The sequence below is a fragment of the Megalops cyprinoides genome, chromosome 22 (genome assembly GCF_013368585.1).
Source record: "Megalops cyprinoides isolate fMegCyp1 chromosome 22, fMegCyp1.pri, whole genome shotgun sequence".
In the NCBI taxonomy this organism is placed as follows: Eukaryota; Metazoa; Chordata; class Actinopteri; order Elopiformes; family Megalopidae; genus Megalops; species Megalops cyprinoides.
The window spans coordinates 5,828,343-5,849,838 of NC_050604.1; the positions used below are offsets into that span (position 1 = coordinate 5,828,343).

The following is a 21,496-nucleotide window of genomic DNA, read 5'->3' on the forward strand; positions in this document are numbered from 1 at the left end:
TGTGTTCAATCATCCCAAGCAAGGATACAATGTAAATACAATGGAAAACATGATTTCCAGTACTGATTAAACTTTAAAACTCAGAATTCCCCCACATCTTTTCCATCATAACTGAAGCCAATACTGAGGAAATTATAGTAGTTCACAGGGGATGATAATGAGGATAATGTGAATATGATGTGCTGGTAAAGAGCCAAGGCAAGGTTTTCCTTACTGTAATGCACAGAGGTTCAAACAGAGTAGCCATTTTGCGTAGATATAGACACAAGATTGAAATTATAACCTCACAACTGCAATGGATTATCCAATTTCACAAAACACTATATGTGTGAGATTTGCGTTTAAATATTGTCATTAAAATGGTACCCCAATGCCTTTGCCAGGTGTATCTTTGTACTTCTGAATGATGGTGTCCAGTTGCATCTTGTATTCTTCATAACCTCCTGATTTCATGAAAGCCTGTGGGATCAGTCCTGCTGACAGCTGGTTTAGTAGAGCGCTGCAGTGTCTCTCAGAGAGGTCTGCATTCTCCTTACACTTCCTCTCATACTCCTCATTCATAAGCCCCTTTTAACACAAAAACAACAACAACACTTTCACTGATGGTAAACATTAGCATTGCCAAGCATTAAAAATTAGTTAAATTCTTTACTAGCATCTCGTGAAATTGCTTTCAATATTATATTAATATAAAATGTTAAAACCTGAACAGACAGTCTCCACAATAGATTTTGGTATTGAAATAGTTCAATCTTACAGTGAGTTCTCTCTCGCACTGCTGATTCTCATCCTTAAAGTTGCAGGCCTTGAAGAGCTGCAGTGCCACCTCCTGGCTGTCCTCATGAACTCTGTCGAGCTCCTCCTGTGTTTCAGTGGGCAGCTTCAATCGCTTTCCCAACAGGTGCTTGTAGTGGGCGTGTGATTCCTTTACTGCAGTGGAGATTTCATGGTGAGTCAGGGCTAACACTACATTCTTATATGAATTATAATCCAGATCTTTAAATACCTCATTTTAAAAAATATATCGATACGTTAAGAATGGGATCAATTAAGAGACAGGGTGATACTTTAGGGACAAGGACCACCCATCCCTGTTTTGTGAACAAGCTGTTGGTATTTTACATAGCAATGAGCTAGACTCTGATTTATTCTATTTCTTATTGGTTTTATCCTAACTGTGTATTTCAGCAAGTGGCCTTTTTTCAGAACTTGACCAACCTCAATAGTGCTCATTACTAGTTAAAAGTAAATTCATGTAAAATGAGTAGCGATAAGACATGAACAGTTTTGATTACTAACTATAATATTACAAGCCAACAACAGAAGAGAGAAAGGCATTTGTTAGATATTAGTGTCTATCAGACTGTCCTCAGGTCTGATTTCATGTGTGTTACTCTGTCTCTCTGTTAACATTCTTTCATACCATGCATATTACCTTTTTTTTCTTTCTCTTTGTCTACAAGGCCCATCTCTGCTTGTTGGATGACTCCTTGAAGGCTCTTCTGTTTTTCTAAAAATGTCTCCAAAACAATATCAGCCTGTAATGCAGGGTTTGTTGAATGAGATCAGGCAAGTGCTTGTACCATTCTACTGAATGTCCTGAAGAATGAAACCTTGATCACTGACCCTATCAATGAATGATGAATCCAGCAGTGGCATGCCATCAGGGCAAGCAAGGCAAGCACTGCTTACCTAACTTTTTCTTTCCTACGTGAAAATAAATGTCAAAAGGTATATCTCTTAAGCGTGATAATTTTCCACGTAATATATGTACAATACACAATCTGCTACTGTCCATTTTAATACATTTCTCCAACCATCCACTCAACGCCCTCTTGTGGCGTTTTTGCCCTGTCTCGCTGTGCTTTTCTGCCGAGAATAAGTTGTGCTTGCTCACAGCTTGTTAAACACAACGGCGGGTCTGTTCAGCTGACGTCATGTGTCCCGTTGAAAAAAGTAGGCGAAGGCAAGCGGTTTTAAAATCGCTTGCCCTGTCCTGACATCAGTTTTTGCATTAAAAGTTTGAAAAAACACACTCACGCTTGCATATTGTGACCCTCCGATGACACTATGGCAAAACTAGCCAACTAGCATGCTACTTTTACCAACGTTTCCACTGAACTCTCTACAGTTGATGTTATACAGCTAACATAGCTGTAACATAGGAAAGGCAAGTGGTCTTAAAACTGCTTGCCATGTTCTGAGATCAGTTGTGTATTTGGGTATTTGTGTCCTACTGCGGCGGGCAGTAAAACGATTGAAACGGTCCACTGGTAGAGACTGCCATCCACTACACAATTTTAACAGACTTTTTACCGGATTGAACAAAGCTGTATATGGCAACTCATGTACACTATATGGACAAAAGTATTTGGCCACACCTGTTTTTCAGGGTTTGGGCTAAGGCCCCTTATCTCCAGTGAAGGCCAATCTTAATGCTTCAGCATACCAAGACATTTTGGACAATGCTATGCTTCCAACTTTGTGGCAACAGTTTGGGGAAGGCCCTTTTCTATTCCAACATGACTGTGCCCCAGTGCACAAAGCAAGGACTATAAAGACATGGTTTGATGAGTTGGGTGTGGAAGAACTTGACTGGCCCGCACAGAGCCCTGACCTCAACCCCATCCAGCACCTTTGGGATGAACTGGAACGGAGATTGCGAGCCAGGCCTTCTTGTCCAACATCAGTGCCTGACTTCATAAATGCTCTACAGAATGAATGGGCACAAATTCCCACAGAAACACTCCAAAATCTTGTGGAAAGCCTTCCAAGGAGAGTGGAAGCTGTTATAGCTGCAAAAGGGGGACCAACTCCATATTAAAGTATATGGATTTGAATACAATGTCATTACAGTCCCTGTTGGTGTAATGGTCAGGCATCCGAATACTTTTGTCCATATAGTGTATTTCTCTGTTTTAACTTCATGAGCTCTGAGCAACTGGCACACTTATCATACTAAGGCTTAATAAATTGATTCTATTATATTATTAAATATTGGTTCAGCCACCTCTGAATATTACTCATCCAGTCCTCAGCCAATGCAGTAATATAGTGCTATCACCAACACTGATATAACATTCTAAAATTACTGTCAGTTATTTAAATCTTCATTTCCACTTTTTTGTCTTCCTTATCAGTTCCAGCATTGTTTCACACAATGTGTTCAACCATCCCAGGCAGGGATACAATGTAACTACAATGGAAAACATGATTTCCAGTACTGATTAAACTTTAAAACTGAATGGCCCCACAGCTTTCCCATCATAACTGAAACCAATACTGAGGAAATTATAGTAGTTCACAGGGGATGATGATGAGGGTAATGTGAATATGATGTGCTGGTAAAGAGCCAAGGCAAGGTTTTCCTGACTGTAATGGACAGAGGCTCAAACAGAGTAGCCATTTTGCATTGAGATAGACACAAGATTGAACTTATAACCTCACAACTGCAATGGATTTTCTAATTTCACAAAACACTATATGTGTGAGATTTGTAAGATTTAAATTTCACGTTTAAATATTGTCATTAAAATGGTACCCCAATGCCTTTGCCAGGTGTATCTTTGTACTTCTGAATGATGGTGTCCAGTTGCATCTTGTATTCTTCATAACCTCCTGATTTCATGAAAGCCTGTGGGATCAGTCCTGCTGACAGCTGGTTTAGTAGAGCGCTGCAGTGTCTCTCAGAGAGGTCTGCATTCTCCTTACACTTCCTCTCATACTCCTCATTCATAAGCCCCTTTTAACACAAAAACAACAACAACACTTTCACTGATGGTAAACATTAGCATTGCCAAGCATTAAAAATTAGTTAAATTCTTTACTAGCATCTCGTGAAATTGCTTTCAATATTATATTAATATAAAATGTTAAAACCTGAACAGACAGTCTCCACAATAGATTTTGGTATTGAAATAGTTCAATCTTACAGTGAGTTCTCTCTCGCACTGCTGATTCTCATCCTTAAAGTTGCAGGCCTTGAAGAGCTGCAGTGCCACCTCCTGGCTGTCCTCATGAACTCTGTCGAGCTCCTCCTGTGTTTCAGTGGGCAGCTTCAATCGCTTTCCCAACAGGTGCTTGTAGTGGGCGTGTGATTCCTTTACTGCAGTGGAGATCTCATGGTGAGTCAGGGCTAACACTACATTCTTATATGAATTATAATCCAGATCTTTAAATACCTCATTTTAAAAAATATATCGATACGTTAAGAATGGGATCAATTAAGAGACAGGGTGATACTTTAGGGACAAGGACCACCCATCCCTGTTTTGTGAACAAGCTGTTGGTATTTTACATAGCAATGAGCTAGACTCTGATTTATTCTATTTCTTATTGGTTTTATCCTAACTGTGTATTTCAGCAAGTGGCCTTTTTTCAGAACTTGACCAACCTCAATAGTGCTCATTACTAGTTAAAAGTAAATTCATGTAAAATGAGTAGCGATAAGACATGAACAGTTTTGATTACTAACTATAATATTACAAGCCAACAACAGAAGAGAGAAAGGCATTTGTTAGATATTAGTGTCTATCAGACTGTCCTCAGGTCTGATTTCATGTGTGTTATTCTGTCTCTCTGTTAACATTCTTTCATACCATGCATATTACCTTTTTTTTCTTTCTCTTTGTCTACAAGGCCCATCTCTGCTTGTTGGATGACTCCTTGAAGGCTCTTCTGTTTTTCTAAAAATGTCTCCAAAACAATATCAGCCTGTAATGCAGGGTTTGTTGAATGAGATCAGGCAAGTGCTTGTACCATTCTACTGAATGTCCTGAAGAATGAAACCTTGATCACTGACCCTATCAATGAATGATGAATCCAGCAGTGGCATGCCATTAGGGCAAGCAAGGCAAGCACTGCTTACCTAACTTTTTCTTTCCTACGTGAAAATAAATGTCAAAAGGTATATCTCTTAAGCGTGATAATTTTCCACGTAATATATGTACAATACACAATCTGCTACTGTCCATTTTAATACATTTCTCCAACCATCCACTCAACGCCCTCTTGTGGCGTTTTTGCCCTGTCTCGCTGTGCTTTTCTGCCGAGAATAAGTTGTGCTTGCTCACAGCTTGTTAAACACAACGGCGGGTCTGTTCAGCTGACGTCATGTGTCCCGTTGAAAAAAGTAGGCGAAGGCAAGCGGTTTTAAAATCGCTTGCCCTGTCCTGACATCAGTTTTTGCATTAAAAGTTTGAAAAAACACACTCACGCTTGCATATTGTGACCCTCCAATGACACTATGGCAAAACTAGCCAACTAGCATGCTACTTTTACCAACGTTTCCACTGAACTCTCTACAGTTGATGTTATACAGCTAACATAGCTGTAACATAGGAAAGGCAAGTGGTCTTAAAACTGCTTGCCATGTTCTGAGATCAGTTGTGTATTTGGGTATTTGTGTCCTACTGCGGCGGGCAGTAAAACGATTGAAACGGTCCACTGGTAGAGACTGCCATCCACTACACAATTTTAACAGACTTTTTACCGGATTGAACAAAGCTGTATATGGCAACTCATGTACACTATATGGACAAAAGTATTTGGCCACACCTGTTTTTCAGGGTTTGGGCTAAGGCCCCTTATCTCCAGTGAAGGCCAATCTTAATGCTTCAGCATACCAAGACATTTTGGACAATGCTATGCTTCCAACTTTGTGGCAACAGTTTGGGGAAGGCCCTTTTCTATTCCAACATGACTGTGCCCCAGTGCACAAAGCAAGGACTATAAAGACATGGTTTGATGAGTTGGGTGTGGAAGAACTTGACTGGCCCGCACAGAGCCCTGACCTCAACCCCATCCAGCACCTTTGGGATGAACTGGAACGGAGATTGCGAGCCAGGCCTTCTTGTCCAACATCAGTGCCTGACTTCATAAATGCTCTACAGAATGAATGGGCACAAATTCCCACAGAAACACTCCAAAATCTTGTGGAAAGCCTTCCAAGGAGAGTGGAAGCTGTTATAGCTGCAAAAGGGGGACCAACTCCATATTAAAGTATATGGATTTGAATACAATGTCATTACAGTCCCTGTTGGTGTAATGGTCAGGCATCCGAATACTTTTGTCCATATAGTGTATTTCTCTGTTTTAACTTCATGAGCTCTGAGCAACTGGCACACTTATCATACTAAGGCTTAATAAATTGATTCTATTATATTATTAAATATTGGTTCAGCCACCTCTGAATATTACTCATCCAGTCCTCAGCCAATGCAGTAATATAGTGCTATCACCAACACTGATATAACATTCTAAAATTACTGTCAGTTATTTAAATCTTCATTTCCACTTTTTTGTCTTCCTTATCAGTTCCAGCATTGTTTCACACAATGTGTTCAACCATCCCAGGCAGGGATACAATGTAACTACAATGGAAAACATGATTTCCAGTACTGATTAAACTTTAAAACTGAATGGCCCCACAGCTTTCCCATCATAACTGAAACCAATACTGAGGAAATTATAGTAGTTCACAGGGGATGATGATGAGGGTAATGTGAATATGATGTGCTGGTAAAGAGCCAAGGCAAGGTTTTCCTGACTGTAATGGACAGAGGCTCAAACAGAGTAGCCATTTTGCATTGAGATAGACACAAGATTGAACTTATAACCTCACAACTGCAATGGATTTTCTAATTTCACAAAACACTATATGTGTGAGATTTGTAAGATTTAAATTTCACGTTTAAATATTGTCATTAAAATGGTACCCCAATGCCTTTGCCAGGTGTATCTTTGTACTTCTGAATGATGGTGTCCAGTTGCATCTTGTATTCTTCATAACCTCCTGATTTCATGAAAGCCTGTGGGATCAGTCCTGCTGACAGCTGGTTTAGTAGAGCGCTGCAGTGTCTCTCAGAGAGGTCTGCATTCTCCTTACACTTCCTCTCATACTCCTCATTCATAAGCCCCTTTTAACACAAAAACAACAACAACACTTTCACTGATGGTAAACATTAGCATTGCCAAGCATTAAAAATTAGTTAAATTCTTTACTAGCATCTCGTGAAATTGCTTTCAATATTATATTAATATAAAATGTTAAAACCTGAACAGACAGTCTCCACAATAGATTTTGGTATTGAAATAGTTCAATCTTACAGTGAGTTCTCTCTCGCACTGCTGATTCTCATCCTTAAAGTTGCAGGCCTTGAAGAGCTGCAGTGCCACCTCCTGGCTGTCCTCATGAACTCTGTCGAGCTCCTCCTGTGTTTCAGTGGGCAGCTTCAATCGCTTTCCCAACAGGTGCTTGTAGTGGGCGTGTGATTCCTTTACTGCAGTGGAGATCTCATGGTGAGTCAGGGCTAACACTACATTCTTATATGAATTATAATCCAAATCTTTAAATACCTCATTTTAAAAAATATATTGATACGTTAAGAATGGGATCAATTAAGAGACAGGGTGATACTTTAGGGACAAGGACCACCCATCCCTGTTTTGTGAACAAGCTGTTGGTATTTTACATAGCAATGAGCTAGACTCTGATTTATTCTGTTTCTTATTGGTTTTATCCTAACTGTGTATTTCAGCAAGTGGCCTTTTTTCAGAACTTGACCAACCTCAATAGTGCTCATTACTAGTTAAAAGTAAATTCATGTAAAATGAGTAGCGATAAGACATGAACAGTTTTGATTACTAACTATAATATTACAAGCCAACAACAGAAGAGAGAAAGGCATTTGTTAGATATTAGTGTCTATCAGACTGTCCTCAGGTCTGATTTCATGTGTGTTATTCTGTCTCTCTGTTAACATTCTTTCATACCATGCATATTACCTTTTTTTTCTTTCTCTTTGTCTACAAGGCCCATCTCTGCTTGTTGGATGACTCCTTGAAGGCTCTTCTGTTTTTCTAAAAATGTCTCCAAAACAATATCAGCCTGTAATGCAGGGTTTGTTGAATGAGATCAGGCAAGTGCTTGTACCATTCTACTGAATGTCCTGAAGAATAAACCTTGATCACTGACCCTATCAATGAATGATGAATCCAGCAGTGGCATGCCATCAGGGCAAGCAAGGCAAGCACTGCTTACCTAACTTTTTCTTTCCTACGTGAAAATAAATGTCAAAAGGTATATCTCTTAAGCGTGATAATTTTCCACGTAATATATGTACAATATACAATCTGCTACTGTCCATTTTAATACATTTCTCCAACCATCCACTCAACGCCCTCTTGTGGCGTTTTTGCCCTGTCTCGCTGTGCTTTTCTGCCGAGAATAAGTTGTGCTTGCTCACAGCTTGTTAAACACAACGGCGGGTCTGTTCAGCTGACGTCATGTGTCCCGTTGAAAAAAGTAGGCGAAGGCAAGCAGTTTTAAAATCGCTTGCCCTGTCCTGACATCAGTTTTTGCATTAAAAGTTTGAAAAAACACACTCACGCTTGCATATTGTGACCCTCCGATGACACTATGGCAAAACTAGCCAACTAGCATGCTACTTTTACCAACGTTTCCACTGAACTCTCTACAGTTGATGTTATACAGCTAACATATCTGTAACATAGGAAAGGCAAGTGGTCTTAAAACTGCTTGCCATGTTCTGAGATCAGTTGTGTATTTGGGTATTTGTGTCCTGCTGCGGCGGGCAGTAAAACGATTGAAACGGTCCACTGGTAGAGACTGCCATCCACTACACAATTTTAACAGACTTTTTACCGGATTGAACAAAGCTGTATATGGCAACTCATGTACACTATATGGACAAAAGTATTTGGCCACACCTGTTTTTCAAGGTTTGGGCTAAGGCCCCTTATCTCCAGTGAAGGCCAATCTTAATGCTTCAGCATACCAAGACATTTTGGACAATGCTATGCTTCCAACTTTGTGGCAACAGTTTGGGGAAGGCCCTTTTCTATTCCAACATGACTGTGCCCCAGTGCACAAAGCAAGGACTATAAAGACATGGTTTGATGAGTTGGGTGTGGAAGAACTTGACTGGCCCGCACAGAGCCCTGACCTCAACCCCATCCAGCACCTTTGGGATGAACTGGAACGGAGATTGCGAGCCAGGCCTTCTTGTCCAACATCAGTGCCTGACTTCATAAATGCTCTACAGAATGAATGGGCACAAATTCCCACAGAAACACTCCAAAATCTTGTGGAAAGCCTTCCAAGGAGAGTGGAAGCTGTTATAGCTGCAAAAGGGGGACCAACTCCATATTAAAGTATATGGATTTGAATACAATGTCATTACAGTCCCTGTTGGTGTAATGGTCAGGCATCCGAATACTTTTGTCCATATAGTGTATTTCTCTGTTTTAACTTCATGAGCTCTGAGCAACTGGCACACTTATCATACTAAGGCTTAATAAATTGATTCTATTATATTATTAAATATTGGTTCAGCCACCTCTGAATATTACTCATCCAGTCCTCAGCCAATGCAGTAATATAGTGCTATCACCAACACTGATATAACATTCTAAAATTACTGTCAGTTATTTAAATCTTCATTTCCACTTTTTTGTCTTCCTTATCAGTTCCAGCATTGTTTCACACAATGTGTTCAACCATCCCAGGCAGGGATACAATGTAACTACAATGGAAAACATGATTTCCAGTACTGATTAAACTTTAAAACTGAATGGCCCCACAGCTTTCCCATCATAACTGAAACCAATACTGAGGAAATTATAGCAGTTCACAGGGGATGATGATGAGGGTAATGTGAATATGATGTGCTGGTAAAGAGCCAAGGCAAGGTTTTCCTGACTGTAATGGACAGAGGCTCAAACAGAGTAGCCATTTTGCATTGAGATAGACACAAGATTGAACTTATAACCTCACAACTGCAATGGATTTTCTAATTTCACAAAACACTATATGTGTAAGATTTAAATTTTCAGTTTAAATATAAACATTAAGGTGGTACCTTGATGCCTTTGCCAGGTGTATCTTTGTACTTCTGAATGATGGTGCCCAGTTGCCTCTTATATTCTTCAAAACCTCCTGATTTCATGAAGAATTCTGGAATCAGTCTGACCGACAGCTGTTTTAGTATATCTTTGCACCGTTTTTCTGAGAGGTCAGCATTTTCTTTCCTTTTCTGCTCGTATTCCTCATTTATAAGTGTCTGTCAAAATAGAGAAACATTAGCAATGCTTTCAGCGGTGGTGTTCATTTTTATTGCTAGAAATGTAATGTCTGTACAGGATTCATTACCAGCATCTAATGACATGTTTTGCCACTCTGGTTATGAAATAGATCAAGCTTACAGTGATTAATGTCCTGCACTGCTGGTTCTCATCCTCAAAGTTGCAGGCCATGAAGAGCTGCAGCACCTCCTTCAGGCAGTCCTCATGAACTCTTTCAAGCTCCTCCTGTGTGTCAGTGGGCAGCTTCAATCGCTTTCCCAGCAGCTGCTTGTAGAGGTCACATGACTCCTTTACTGCAGTGGAGTTATTGATGTGAAATAGAGATGACACTGTATTCTCATCTGAATTATAACCCAGATATTCAAAGACCTCATTTAAAAAATATTAAAATATTGAGGATCAACTTCAAGACAAGGTATAAAGATCACCCTACCTTGTTTTCTGAGCCATTCGTTCATATCTTACATAATAAAGACTCATATTTAATCTATGCCGTATTTGCTTTGTGGCAAATAAGTGGCCTTTCGTGGCAAATAAGTGGCCTTTTTTCAATACTTGACCACATCACTAGTGCTTAAAGGTAATTTTATTACAATTGAGTAGTGGGAAGTTGTGATCACCAATTATAATACTACAAGCCAAACACCCAAGAAACAATGGACTATATTAGGTATTACTGTTCAGTAGGCAGTCCTTGAGTCACATTTCATGTAGGATAATGGGACTGTCTGTTAACATTCTACCATATTATGCATATTACCCTTTTCTTCTGTCTCTTTGTTTAGGAAACTGTTCTCTGCTTGTTGGATGATTTCTTGAAAGCTCTCCTGATTTTCCAGAAATGTCTTCAATACTTGTTGAGCCTGTAATGCAGAGTTTGTTGAATGAGAATTGGCAACTGCTCATACCATTCTACTAAATGTCATGAATAAATAACATAACTGCACATATACAAAAAGCAAGGGTGGCAGGAGGTGGGGGCTTTTGATGGCTTAATCACCCCTACACAATCCCATTCCCCCCCACTTTGCCGCTCCTACAACTTACCTACACACCTAATACAAATAAGAAACTACAAACAAATATAGCCTCCATTAATGGCTTGAACAACCATTTCACATATAAATAAAAAAGAGGTTGAGCATAAAATGCAATATAGACATCATTTTAAACTGCTGAATGTTACCAACATGGCTCATGTGAGAGTATTTTACAACAGACACTAGTCAACTAACCTCGGGAAAAAATTTAATCCTGAAATCTAAGAAAGGAGTTGCCCTGATATGTCTTCAATTGGTTTGCATGTAAAGGAGCCATTAAACTAGTTATGCTTCATGAAATTTCTGGTGGGGTTAAAGCAAATGTTCATTCGCTCTGTTGTTATAAGCTGGTGAGAAAAAGAAGGAGACAAGACTATACTGCTCTGTGTGTGTGTGTATGTGTGTGTGTGTGTGTGTGTGTGTGTGTGTGCGTCTGTATCTGCACGAAGACACATTTGGGAATGGGGAAAGAAATAGAGTTCTGTGTTATCAATACATGTTGTGTGTTTAAGTAACCTTGACTTGCTAAAGGCTTTTTCAAATTTTTAATAATATATTCTTTCCTTTTTAGCTTCATCATTTATGAGGAACTGGCACATTTATCATACCTGGGATTAATAGATTGAAGATCTGGCTATTACTCAGCCCCCCCTCAGCCACTGCAGTAAAAACGGGCTATTACCACCACTGACATGTTCTAAAATTAATGTCAGTTATTTAAAACTGTACCTCTACAGTTTGCTTTCCCCCTTTACCAATTCCAACGTTGCGTCATACAATGTGTTCAGCTATCCCAGCCAGGGACACAATGTGAATCGAATGGAAAAAATGGTTTCCAGAATTACTCAAACTTCCAATGTTTGTGTACATCTTTCCCCGTCTTTCCCAGCATAACTTAAAAGTGAGTAATGAAGTCTTTGTAGGGGAAAATGATGAGGGTAATGTAAGTATGATGTGCTGCCAAAGAGCCAGGGCAAGGGTTTCCTGGTTGTAATGCACAGAAGCTCTAACAGAGCAGCTATTTTGCATAGAAAATGGAATGAATTTAAAAACTCACAACTGTCAAGATTTTCTTTTCTCACAGAACACTACATCTGTGCAATTTGTAAGATTTAAGTTTCAAATTTAAATAATGAGATTAATGTGATACCTTGATGCCTTTACCAGGTGTATCTTTGTACTTCTGAATGATGGTGTCCAGTTGGGTCTGGTAGTTTTTATATCCGCCCACTTTCATGAAGAATTGTGGGATCAGTGTGACTGACAGATGTTTCAGTAGATCTGTGCAGTGTTTTTCTGAGAGGTCAGCATTTTTTTCACACTTCCGCCTATAGTCCTCCTTAATAAGCCTCTGTTAATATAGAGAAACAACAGGAATGCTTTTAGTGGTGGTAGACATTTGTCTTGCCATAAATGTAATGTATGGGCAGGATTCTTTAACAGGGTCTAATGACACAGTTTGCTTTTCTTGTTGTGAAATAGTTCAGCTTACAGTGAGTTCTCTCTGGCACTGCTGGTTCTCATCCTCAAAGTTGCAGGCGATGAAGAGCTGCAGTGCCTCCCTCAGGCAGTCCTCATGAATGCTAGAGAGCTCCTCCTGTGTGTCAGTGGGCAGATTCACTCGCTCTTCCATCAGCCACTTGTAATGGTCATATGACTGCTTTACTGCAATGGAGTTACTGAGTTAACATTGCTCTACTGTTTGCTTTAGTATGGATTTGAGCAAGTGGACTTCATTCAATAACAAACTCAAGTTCACAACTACTCAAAATGCAGCAACACAAGAAACAATGGCAAAAATTACATTGTATATACATTATCCACTATAGGAGTGTCCATTAAACAATATTCAGTCCTCAAGTGCCTGATTTAATGTGGAATATTATATTTGACATCGCCTCATACTGTGTATGTTACCCTTTATGTCATTTTCTTTTTCCATGAGGTAGATATCTGCTTGATGGATGAATTTTTGAAAGCAACTGTGTTTTTCCAAGAAGGTATCCAGTGCATGTTCAGCCTGTAATACAAGATTTGCTTGATGAGATCAGAACAATAAGACATCACACACATACAGAGTTTCAAAGGTACATTATTTTAAGATATGTCTCTGCCTTCTTCTCCCTCAGCATTTGCAGTGTTTTTCAAACATTGTGTTTATTTACATGAGCAGAGATTCAATGTAAATTCCAGTGGTAGGGTTGCAGATTTATCCTGTTGCAATACACACACACATACACACACACACACCATTCATTCTATACCTTATATATTCCAGATATATAATGCTTCCTATGGAAGCATTTTGGAATCCGGGGTGACTGGTTTAACATAAGAAAGGGTTTCAGAGTAGCATGTCCTGTCATTTAATATGTCATTGCACAACTGATATGGCTAGCCAGCTTGGTAACCTTGTCCACTGTGCCAGCATTTTGTTTCCTTGCTGTATTAACGTTTGCTAGCCAGCTAACATTAACTATTAAGAGTTCATGTTATTGATTAGCTTGTAGCCTGTAACTATAAATGCATATACAGAGATAACTAGCTAGCTGTCAGTCAAGCAAACATCACTATGTAGTTTCTTAGTTCGTTGTAAAGAGAAGACATTATCTGCAACACTGTAGCTTATGAGCAATTTTAACAATTTTAACTTAATTATTTTTTGCACTATTCAAATGGAAAAGGAAATACAACAAATGGGGTTAACATAGCTTTTCCATACAATAACTTCCAGGACTCTGGCTAGACAACGCTCCCCAGTTACATGGTCTGAATTGTGCCACACAAGAGATAGAAGCATAATAGTGACACCGGGTAAGTGCTAGGAGCACCCATTAAAATAAATTTAAAAATAATAATAAAACCTGCCATACTGAGGTCCTCACCTACTAATGCTGATATGATGAAAAATGCAAATATTAGCCTCATGGATCAGCCCAGGTGATCAACTGACTGACCTCTATGAGGCAATGTAAGCTTTGCAACATATTTGTGAGAGGAGTGTGAGAGCACTAAACTACAACATTTCAGGATGCAACAAGAATAACTTAACAAGGACGTGCATATGACCTTCCAACACACAGAACCTGATGTTATGCAGTTATAGGTGATGAGCATTTGCCCAAGACTTGCCTTGATGTTGAGAATCGGGTAAGGGTAGACATGTCATTGGGGTTATTAAGTGGGTACATCTTTGATGTTTCATTGATGAGCCCAAAACATCTCAAGAAGGTTCAAACAGTGAGTACTGTCATCCCCGAACCACCCCCTGTATATCTACCCAGACTGTGTTCCCTTGTGCCCGGTAGGGCTCCTTGTGCCAAGAGCAAAGCCTCTTCTTCCCTATATAGCACTTGCCTTGTTAATGCTCCTGTGTCTAAGGGCTGATTTTGAGCAATAATGTCTTTTGGAGTCCATTTCCATCCTGTTGACACTGTGTGTAGCACCACTTGGTGCCATGTCTTGAGATTCTTTTAGTGTCATCTCTAGTCTTTGGTGTGTTTGAATTTCTTAGCAAGACCAGAAGCAGCCCGATTGAGGACTCCTTTCCTATACAACTCTATCATGGCTGAGACATCATGGATCTCAAAGCTGTTTCCTCACAAATGAGATAACTGTCATCTCCATCCTCTCAAGTTTTGTGAGCAAGACCAGAAGCAGCCCGATTGAGGACGCCTTTCCTATACAACTCTATCATGGCTGAGACATCATGGATCTCAAAGCTGTTACCTCACAAATGAGATAACTGTCATCTCCATCCTCTCAAGTTTTGTGACGGACACATCACACACAGATAGCAGCTACATCAGCTCACAGAACAGTGTATCTTGAGATTTAGGGCCATCACTGCCACTGACATGTTCTAAAACCAGCCAGGGCAAGGCTAATTGTAAGGAACAGAGGCTCTAACAGAGTAGCCATTTCACACAGAGACAGACATGATCGTGACATTATGATCTCACAACTTTAAAGATTATCTTTTTTCACACAACGCTGTATCTGAGATTTATAAGGTTTAAGTTTCAAGTTTTAATATTGACATTAAGGTGGTACCTTGACGCCTTTGCCAGTTGTGTTGTTGTACTTCTGAATGATGGCGTCCAGTTGCAGCTTGTAGTCTTTAGAAACTCCTAACTTCATGAATTCTGGGATCAGTCTGACTGACAACTGGTTTAGTAGATCTGTGGAGTGTTTCTCTGAAAAGTTTGCATTTTCCTTACACTTTCGTTTATACTTCCCATTTATATGTCTCTGTTAACACAGAAACAACAACAATGCTCTCACTGGTTGTGTTTATTAGTACTGCCAAAATTTAAGATATGTAAAAGATACTTAATCAGCATCTGATTACATTTTTGCCATGTCATATTAAAATGTTTAATGATAAATTCACATAGTCTACATGATACATTCTGGTTGTGAATAGTTCAAGCTTACAACAATTTTGCTCTGGCACTGCTGGTTCTCATCCTCAAAGTTGCAGTCCATGAAGAGCTGCAGCGCCTCCTTCAGGCAGTCCTCATGAACTCTGTCGAGCTCCTCCTGTGTCTCAGTGGGCAGCGTCACTCGCTCTTCCATCAGCTGCTTGTAGTGGTCATATGACTCCTTTACTGTAATGGAGTTATCATTGTCAGACATGGTCAACAATACGACCAACAGACATGCAACAATACGAATTACATCCCAGATCTCCCAAGACCTCATTTTAATAACTAGAAATGAGTTGATATCTGATCATCTTCAGAACAGAATGATTATTCCAGGAATGGTTAAATAATCCATGAACCTTGGATATAAGCAGGGGGTATTTTTCAATACTTCATCTCACTACTATTAAAAGTAAATTGGAAAAAAGTAGTTTTTCATTATGTGTCACAGTGATTACTACTTTCTACATTCACAAGAAAACAACACAAAAATGCCATATATTGGATATGAATTGGCATTAGAAAAATCCTCATTATGGAATCATGTAATATTAGGGAATTACCCTTTATTTCCTTCTCTTTTTCTGTGAGGCATTTGTCTGCTTGTTTGATGATTTCTTGAATGATCTTGCATTTTTCCAGGAAGACCTCCAATGCATTTCCAGCCTGTAATACATGGTTTATGGGATTTACTGGATGAGATTAAACAGGTATTCTGACCATTTTTCTAAATGACATCATGAAAAGAATAGTAATGAGAACAATAATAGTAGTTACAAGCTTTTCTCCAGAGACTGTCTGTATAATGTAGATGCTGTAGCAGGTCTTTTATGACATCACCTGCACAGCTGCATGTGTGAGAATGTTCAGATTCTGAACATTCTATCCATGTTAGTCAACAGAAGATTTTTCAATGTAAATGTTATTAAATGTTAATATCTAAAAAAACACATTAAGACTTAACTGTGATTTCATAACTATGATTTTTTCATTTTTTCGTTGAAGAAAATTATACACTTGAGATTTGCCAACTTTTAGGTTTCAGTATTGACATTAAGGTGGTACCTTGATGCCTTTGCCAGGTGTATCATTGTATTTCTGAATAATGGTGTCTAGATGGTTCTGGTAGGCTGTATAACCTCCAGATTTCACAAATGATTCTGGAATCAGTCTGTCTGAAAGCTGTTGTAGTAGATCCGTGCTGCATTTCTCAGAGATGTCAGTATTTTCTTTACGCATCCGCTTATGGTCTTCATTTATAAGGCTCTGTTAACAAGCATAAACATTAGCGATGCTGCAAGAAAGTTAAGATATGTACAGGATTCTTTACTGGCATCTAATGACATCTTTTGTCAAGCTATACTAACTTCAAATGTAAAAAATCACAAGTTCACACAGTCTATGATAAATTCTGGGTGTGAAATAGTTCAGTCCTTACAATGAGTTCTCTCTGGCACTGCTGATTCTCATCCTCAAAGTTGCAGGCCATGAAGAGCTGCAGTGCCTCCCTCTTGCATTCCTCATGAACTCTGTCAAGCTCCTCCTGTGTCTCAGTGGGCAGCTTCACTCGCTCTTCTATCAGCTGCTTGTAGTGGGCATATGACTCCTTTACTGTAATGGAGTTATTGATGTGAGACAAGGTTAACACTGCATTCTTACATGTGTCATAATCCAAATTTCCCAAGCACTCATTTTACTAAGTAGCAATTTAAAAATCAAATCAGCATCAGCACAGAATGATTATTTCAGGGACAGAGATTGTCCAACCTGTTTTTGTAAACCAGCTGCTGCTATTTCACTTCACTGACATCACTAGTGCTCACCATTACTTAAAAATAATGTGCATAAAAATAATTCATTTTAGCTATATGTAGCTATGATAGTCTATTTTACATTTACAAACCAACAACACAAGAAGCAATAGCATATTTTATATTAGTAATAGTTTCCCACAGACCATATTCTCAAGTGTTTGATTTCATGTGGGATATTCTAATTTTTCTCTGTTTACATTCCCTCACACTGTGGATATTACCCTTTATTTCCTTCTCTTTCTCTGTGAGGCGGATGTCTTCTTGTTGGATGAATCCTTGAATTGTCTTATTTTGTTCCATGAACGCCTTCAATACATGTTCAGCCTGTAACAGGGGATTTTGTTAAAGAGATCAGGTAGGCATTCCTACGATTTTACTATTTCACTAAATATCACAATGAAAGTAATGCTAATGAAAACAATTGCATAACATTACACATACAAATTCAAATTTCCACAATGAAGTCATTTAAGTTATTTGGTGTTATTTTGATGTTGTGTCTCTGCCTTGTTATTCTGCCTCAGCTATTCTTGTATTGTTTGACACAATGTGTTCAATTGTATTTTCCCCAGGAGGGGAAATAAATGTAAATCCAATGGCAAAAATGGTTTTCAGAATTTCTCAAATTTCCAAACTTTAAATGCACCCATCTTTCTTAGCATAACTAAAAACTATACTCAGTAAACAAGTCTTTTTCTCATAAGGGTAGTGTGAATATAACCTTTAAAATATTGACTTACAAAGGTCACAGTCAGCTTTTTCATACACAAACAATGTTTCGTCTTTGAGGATTGCCACAAGCAAGTTTTAAGTTCAAATATTAACATTGAGATGGTACCTTGATGCCTTTGCCAGGTGTATCTTTGTATTTCTGAATTATGATGTTCAGCTGGATCATGTAATCTTTGTAACCTCCTCGTCTCTTGAAGGAGTCTGAGTCCAGGCAACTCAACATCTGCTTCAGTAAATCAGTGCAGTGTTTCTGGGAACACTCTGCGTTTTCCTGACACTTTTTCTCATAATCATCATTTATGTGCTTCTGTCAAAACACAGAAGCAACTAAGTCAATAACAGCAATGGTCACTGGTAGTATTAATTACTGCTATTCCATATTTCAGATACATGCATGATTCTTTAGTAGCACTGAATGGCATACTGTGCCAAACTGTGTTGAAATAAAACATTGGTTCAAACAATCGACACAATACATTCTGGTACATTGGTTGTGAAATAGTGTAAGCCTACAATGAGTTCATTCTGGTAGTGCTGGTTATCATCCTTGAAAGAGCTGGCCATGAAGAGCTGCAGTGCCTCCTTCTTGCAGTCCTCATGAACACTGGAGAGCTCCTCCTGTGTCTCAGTGGGCAGCTTCACTTGCTCTCCCAGCAGCTGCCTGTAGAGGGTGTGTGACTGCTGAACGGCTTTGGAGTTTTTGATTTCAGACAGGACCAATACCGCATTCTCTAGACATGGAACCTGCCCACTCCGAACAGTGTCCACATAGGTAACCACCAGATGAGCCAGCACTGCAGGCACACAGCAAAGAAATATCAATAATGAGAACCTATGAATAAAAGTAATCTCCACTAACTTTAAACAAAACAACAACAAAATGTGAAATAACTCTTAGATAGGAATCCTACAGAATAAATCCTGTTTAGGCTTTAGCATTACTCAACCAGATGAGGTAAATAATCTTGCTAAAAAAGGCAGCTGTGTCAATCAAATTTAACCTCGTAACACAGGTGCAACAACCTAACTTTGACTGGTTTGTTACCTTGTTGTTTGATTGTATACCCCCCTACATGTTTACCCCCTATAGCCATGAGACAAATTAAGAGCACAATTGCACCAATTTGTTTTGAAGTTTCTGACAGATCGACTGGTTTGTACATGTTCTGTATGGTATTAAATTATTTTCCACCACTAACCTTAGCAAAGACTAGTTTTCAAATAATTGTTTTCCCACTTGAAATTAGTTTCAGTTTCTCAAGTTTAGGTAATTAACTTGTACTTAAGTCATGCTCTTACATCTCCTTAGTGATACTAAACTAGTTTGTTGTTTGTTTGCTTTATGTATGGCGAGCATTATGGAGATATGTAATCATCTGTACAACATACACACTATACATACTATTCCCAGTGACAGCCATCTTCCCATCAACAACCTTCTTCTCAGTCCATCTGAGAATGGTACTGATGAAGTCAGTTGTTTGACTGACAAAGGTAGCATCTAGGTCATCACTGCTCATTTGCTCCAATGTCTGTAGTTTCTCCTTTGAGGAAGGCATGTCGAACACAAAGCACTTCCGCTGGGGGAAATACTTCCTGATGCTCTCACGTGGAGCATTATAGGCAGCAGTTTCCTTAATATCACCTTGATGGAAGAGGAATAAAAATGTTGATTAATTCATCTGATACCCAATGGAAAAAATCACCATCTTCAGAAAAGAAAAAATGTAATCTGGTCACTGATATTCACATGAAAAACTTTTTTGAAAGGTTCATGATTAGGGCATAGAGATTTACTCATTTTTTTTTAATCATCTCAATTTTTTAGGGGGCAGGTTCTTAAGGATTCTGGTCACTCTGCATCTGGAACACTGGCCTAGTATGTTTCTATGTAGTGGCTAAAGCAGTTGCTTACCAGAAGGTGACAATATACAATTGGTAAATTTTATGCAGCAACTAATGTTTAAGTATGTACAGTAACCATACTTACATGACCACTTCCTTTATTTCACTGAGGACTATACTGTATATTTGGCTGTTGAATATAAAGTGTGAGTCTTCAACAATCTACCCTGTAGTGAGTACATGCTGTGTGAAGTAGCCCGATGTAGCTAAAGTGCCATAGCATGCATCAAATCAGTATTATGAAAAGCCTTAGTAATACTTTTCTACAGGCAGAGTTTAATGCAGAGGTAATTTCATGAAATTCCCATCTTTTGTGGATTTTGCCAGTCTTCAGCATAAAAGTGTTTTTCTTTATTTGTTAATGAACTCATTACGGTGATACTTTTTTTTAGTGACATTGTTGCCCAGCTAGGTTTTCTAATCACACATTCTCATTCTCTAGCCAATGCATTTCCAGTGAAAGAGAAGCTTTGTCTAACATCGTGCTCAGTCCTTGGTTGAAATTTAACAGCTTAGAAAGCTGTTAAATTCATGGTTTAGATCAAATCTTTATAGTGAGTTGACCAGTATGACAAGCCCTTGGCTACGGTGGAAAAGGGGCAATTAGTACTAAGGCTGGAAGTTTGGTAAGGCCCTTGAATTTCAGACTTGCTTGTGTGTACTGCTCTGTTGAATGGTTCTTTTCCTTTATCTTTTTGCTCACTATTTAACTAATGGTGCACCCACAGATGCACCCACATAGTACTGTTCTTTGGGTCAGCTTGTGTATAAGCTATTAAGGACATGGGTTAGTAGTTCTATTTCAATAATGTTTGCAATCCTGAAACTAAGTGTATCACTAATTTGTATTTCATGGCAGGTGCATTGCTCAGTCACTGTTTTAACTTGTTGCTGTTTTTTCTATAGTGTTTTGGAATCGGATTGATACGCCTCAGTGCTATTACTGTAGCTTTTACAATGTGTTACTGAGGGCAATTGTGTGTGTGTGTGTGTGTGTGTGTGTGTGTGTGTGTGTGTATGTGTGTCATGTGTGATAGGAGAGCAGGCACCTTAGCATGCACTGCACCATAAGGGGAAGGGAGCACAACTGTTGTTCAAAAAAAAGTCTATAGATAGTATAGGTCACCAGACCTAGGGTTCCAACATTTATGTCTTCTGACAGAGTCAATATCTTGGACATTGTACAATATTTCAAGTTGGGATTAAGGCAATTGTTTGTTGCAGTATGACGTACTCACTACTGATTGCGCAAATCAATTTATAAACCTAAGGATGTGTAGCTCTCGTTTTTGTTCTTAAATCATGTGTATTACTCTCATGTGTAGTGAAGTCCTTTCTTTTTTTGGGGGGGGGGGGGGGGGGGGGGGGCTCTGGGAAACTGGAAGCATGTTTGTAACAATCATAGCTTCCCTCTTATTTGGTAATTGGCACAATGGTTTATCATATTGGATTAAAGTTCTAATTCTAAGGGGGC

General features: G+C 39.0%; 3 protein-coding genes across 3 annotated transcripts in view; all 3 read right to left on the bottom strand.

The window, feature by feature from the left end:
• Positions 1 to 354: 354 nt before the first annotated feature.
• On the bottom strand, positions 355 to 1,541 carry LOC118769356 (guanylate-binding protein 1-like). Its single transcript, XM_036516388.1, has 3 exons — positions 1,436 to 1,541; positions 758 to 930; positions 355 to 567 (listed from the first exon to the last, which is right to left on the bottom strand). Exons 1-3 carry the CDS (start codon positions 1,467 to 1,469, stop codon positions 355 to 357), a joined length of 420 nt encoding a protein of 139 aa, XP_036372281.1. The 5' UTR covers positions 1,470 to 1,541.
• A 1,772-nt stretch (positions 1,542 to 3,313) lies between these two features.
• On the bottom strand, positions 3,314 to 4,716 carry LOC118769388 (guanylate-binding protein 1-like). The gene is made up of 3 exons (XM_036516422.1): positions 4,611 to 4,716; positions 3,933 to 4,105; positions 3,314 to 3,742 (listed from the first exon to the last, which is right to left on the bottom strand). Exons 1-3 carry the CDS (start codon positions 4,642 to 4,644, stop codon positions 3,530 to 3,532), a joined length of 420 nt encoding a protein of 139 aa, XP_036372315.1. The 5' UTR covers positions 4,645 to 4,716; the 3' UTR covers positions 3,314 to 3,529.
• A 1,772-nt stretch (positions 4,717 to 6,488) lies between these two features.
• Positions 6,489 to 21,496, bottom strand: part of LOC118769357 (guanylate-binding protein 1-like) — a 33,802-nt gene continuing 18,794 nt past the window's right edge. The window contains exons 5-20 of the mRNA XM_036516389.1: positions 19,520 to 19,762; positions 18,631 to 18,911; positions 18,224 to 18,424; positions 17,607 to 17,709; positions 17,010 to 17,182; positions 16,135 to 16,237; positions 15,582 to 15,754; positions 15,198 to 15,395; positions 12,637 to 12,741; positions 12,295 to 12,495; positions 10,865 to 10,967; positions 10,225 to 10,397; positions 9,882 to 10,082; positions 7,786 to 7,888; positions 7,108 to 7,280; positions 6,489 to 6,917 (exon numbers count right to left, since the gene is read on the bottom strand). Coding sequence (XP_036372282.1) covers positions 6,705 to 6,917; positions 7,108 to 7,280; positions 7,786 to 7,888; positions 9,882 to 10,082; positions 10,225 to 10,397; positions 10,865 to 10,967; positions 12,295 to 12,495; positions 12,637 to 12,741; positions 15,198 to 15,395; positions 15,582 to 15,754; positions 16,135 to 16,237; positions 17,010 to 17,182; positions 17,607 to 17,709; positions 18,224 to 18,424; positions 18,631 to 18,911; positions 19,520 to 19,762 — 2,747 coding nt within the window. The 3' untranslated portion in view covers positions 6,489 to 6,704. The remainder of the gene's footprint in view (positions 6,918 to 7,107; positions 7,281 to 7,785; positions 7,889 to 9,881; positions 10,083 to 10,224; positions 10,398 to 10,864; positions 10,968 to 12,294; positions 12,496 to 12,636; positions 12,742 to 15,197; positions 15,396 to 15,581; positions 15,755 to 16,134; positions 16,238 to 17,009; positions 17,183 to 17,606; positions 17,710 to 18,223; positions 18,425 to 18,630; positions 18,912 to 19,519; positions 19,763 to 21,496) is intronic.

Coding starts and splice junctions, on each gene's coding strand:
- LOC118769356 (XM_036516388.1), bottom strand. CDS start 1,469: ATGGGCCTTGTAGACAAAGAGAAAGAAAAAAAAG. Junction 931..1,435: donor CAAAGAGAAAGAAAAAAAAG/GTAATATGCATG, acceptor TCTCCACTGCAG/TAAAGGAATCACACGCCCAC. Junction 568..757: donor AGTGCGAGAGAGAACTCACT/GTAAGATTGAAC, acceptor TTGTGTTAAAAG/GGGCTTATGAATGAGGAGTA.
- LOC118769388 (XM_036516422.1), bottom strand. CDS start 4,644: ATGGGCCTTGTAGACAAAGAGAAAGAAAAAAAAG. Junction 4,106..4,610: donor CAAAGAGAAAGAAAAAAAAG/GTAATATGCATG, acceptor TCTCCACTGCAG/TAAAGGAATCACACGCCCAC. Junction 3,743..3,932: donor AGTGCGAGAGAGAACTCACT/GTAAGATTGAAC, acceptor TTGTGTTAAAAG/GGGCTTATGAATGAGGAGTA.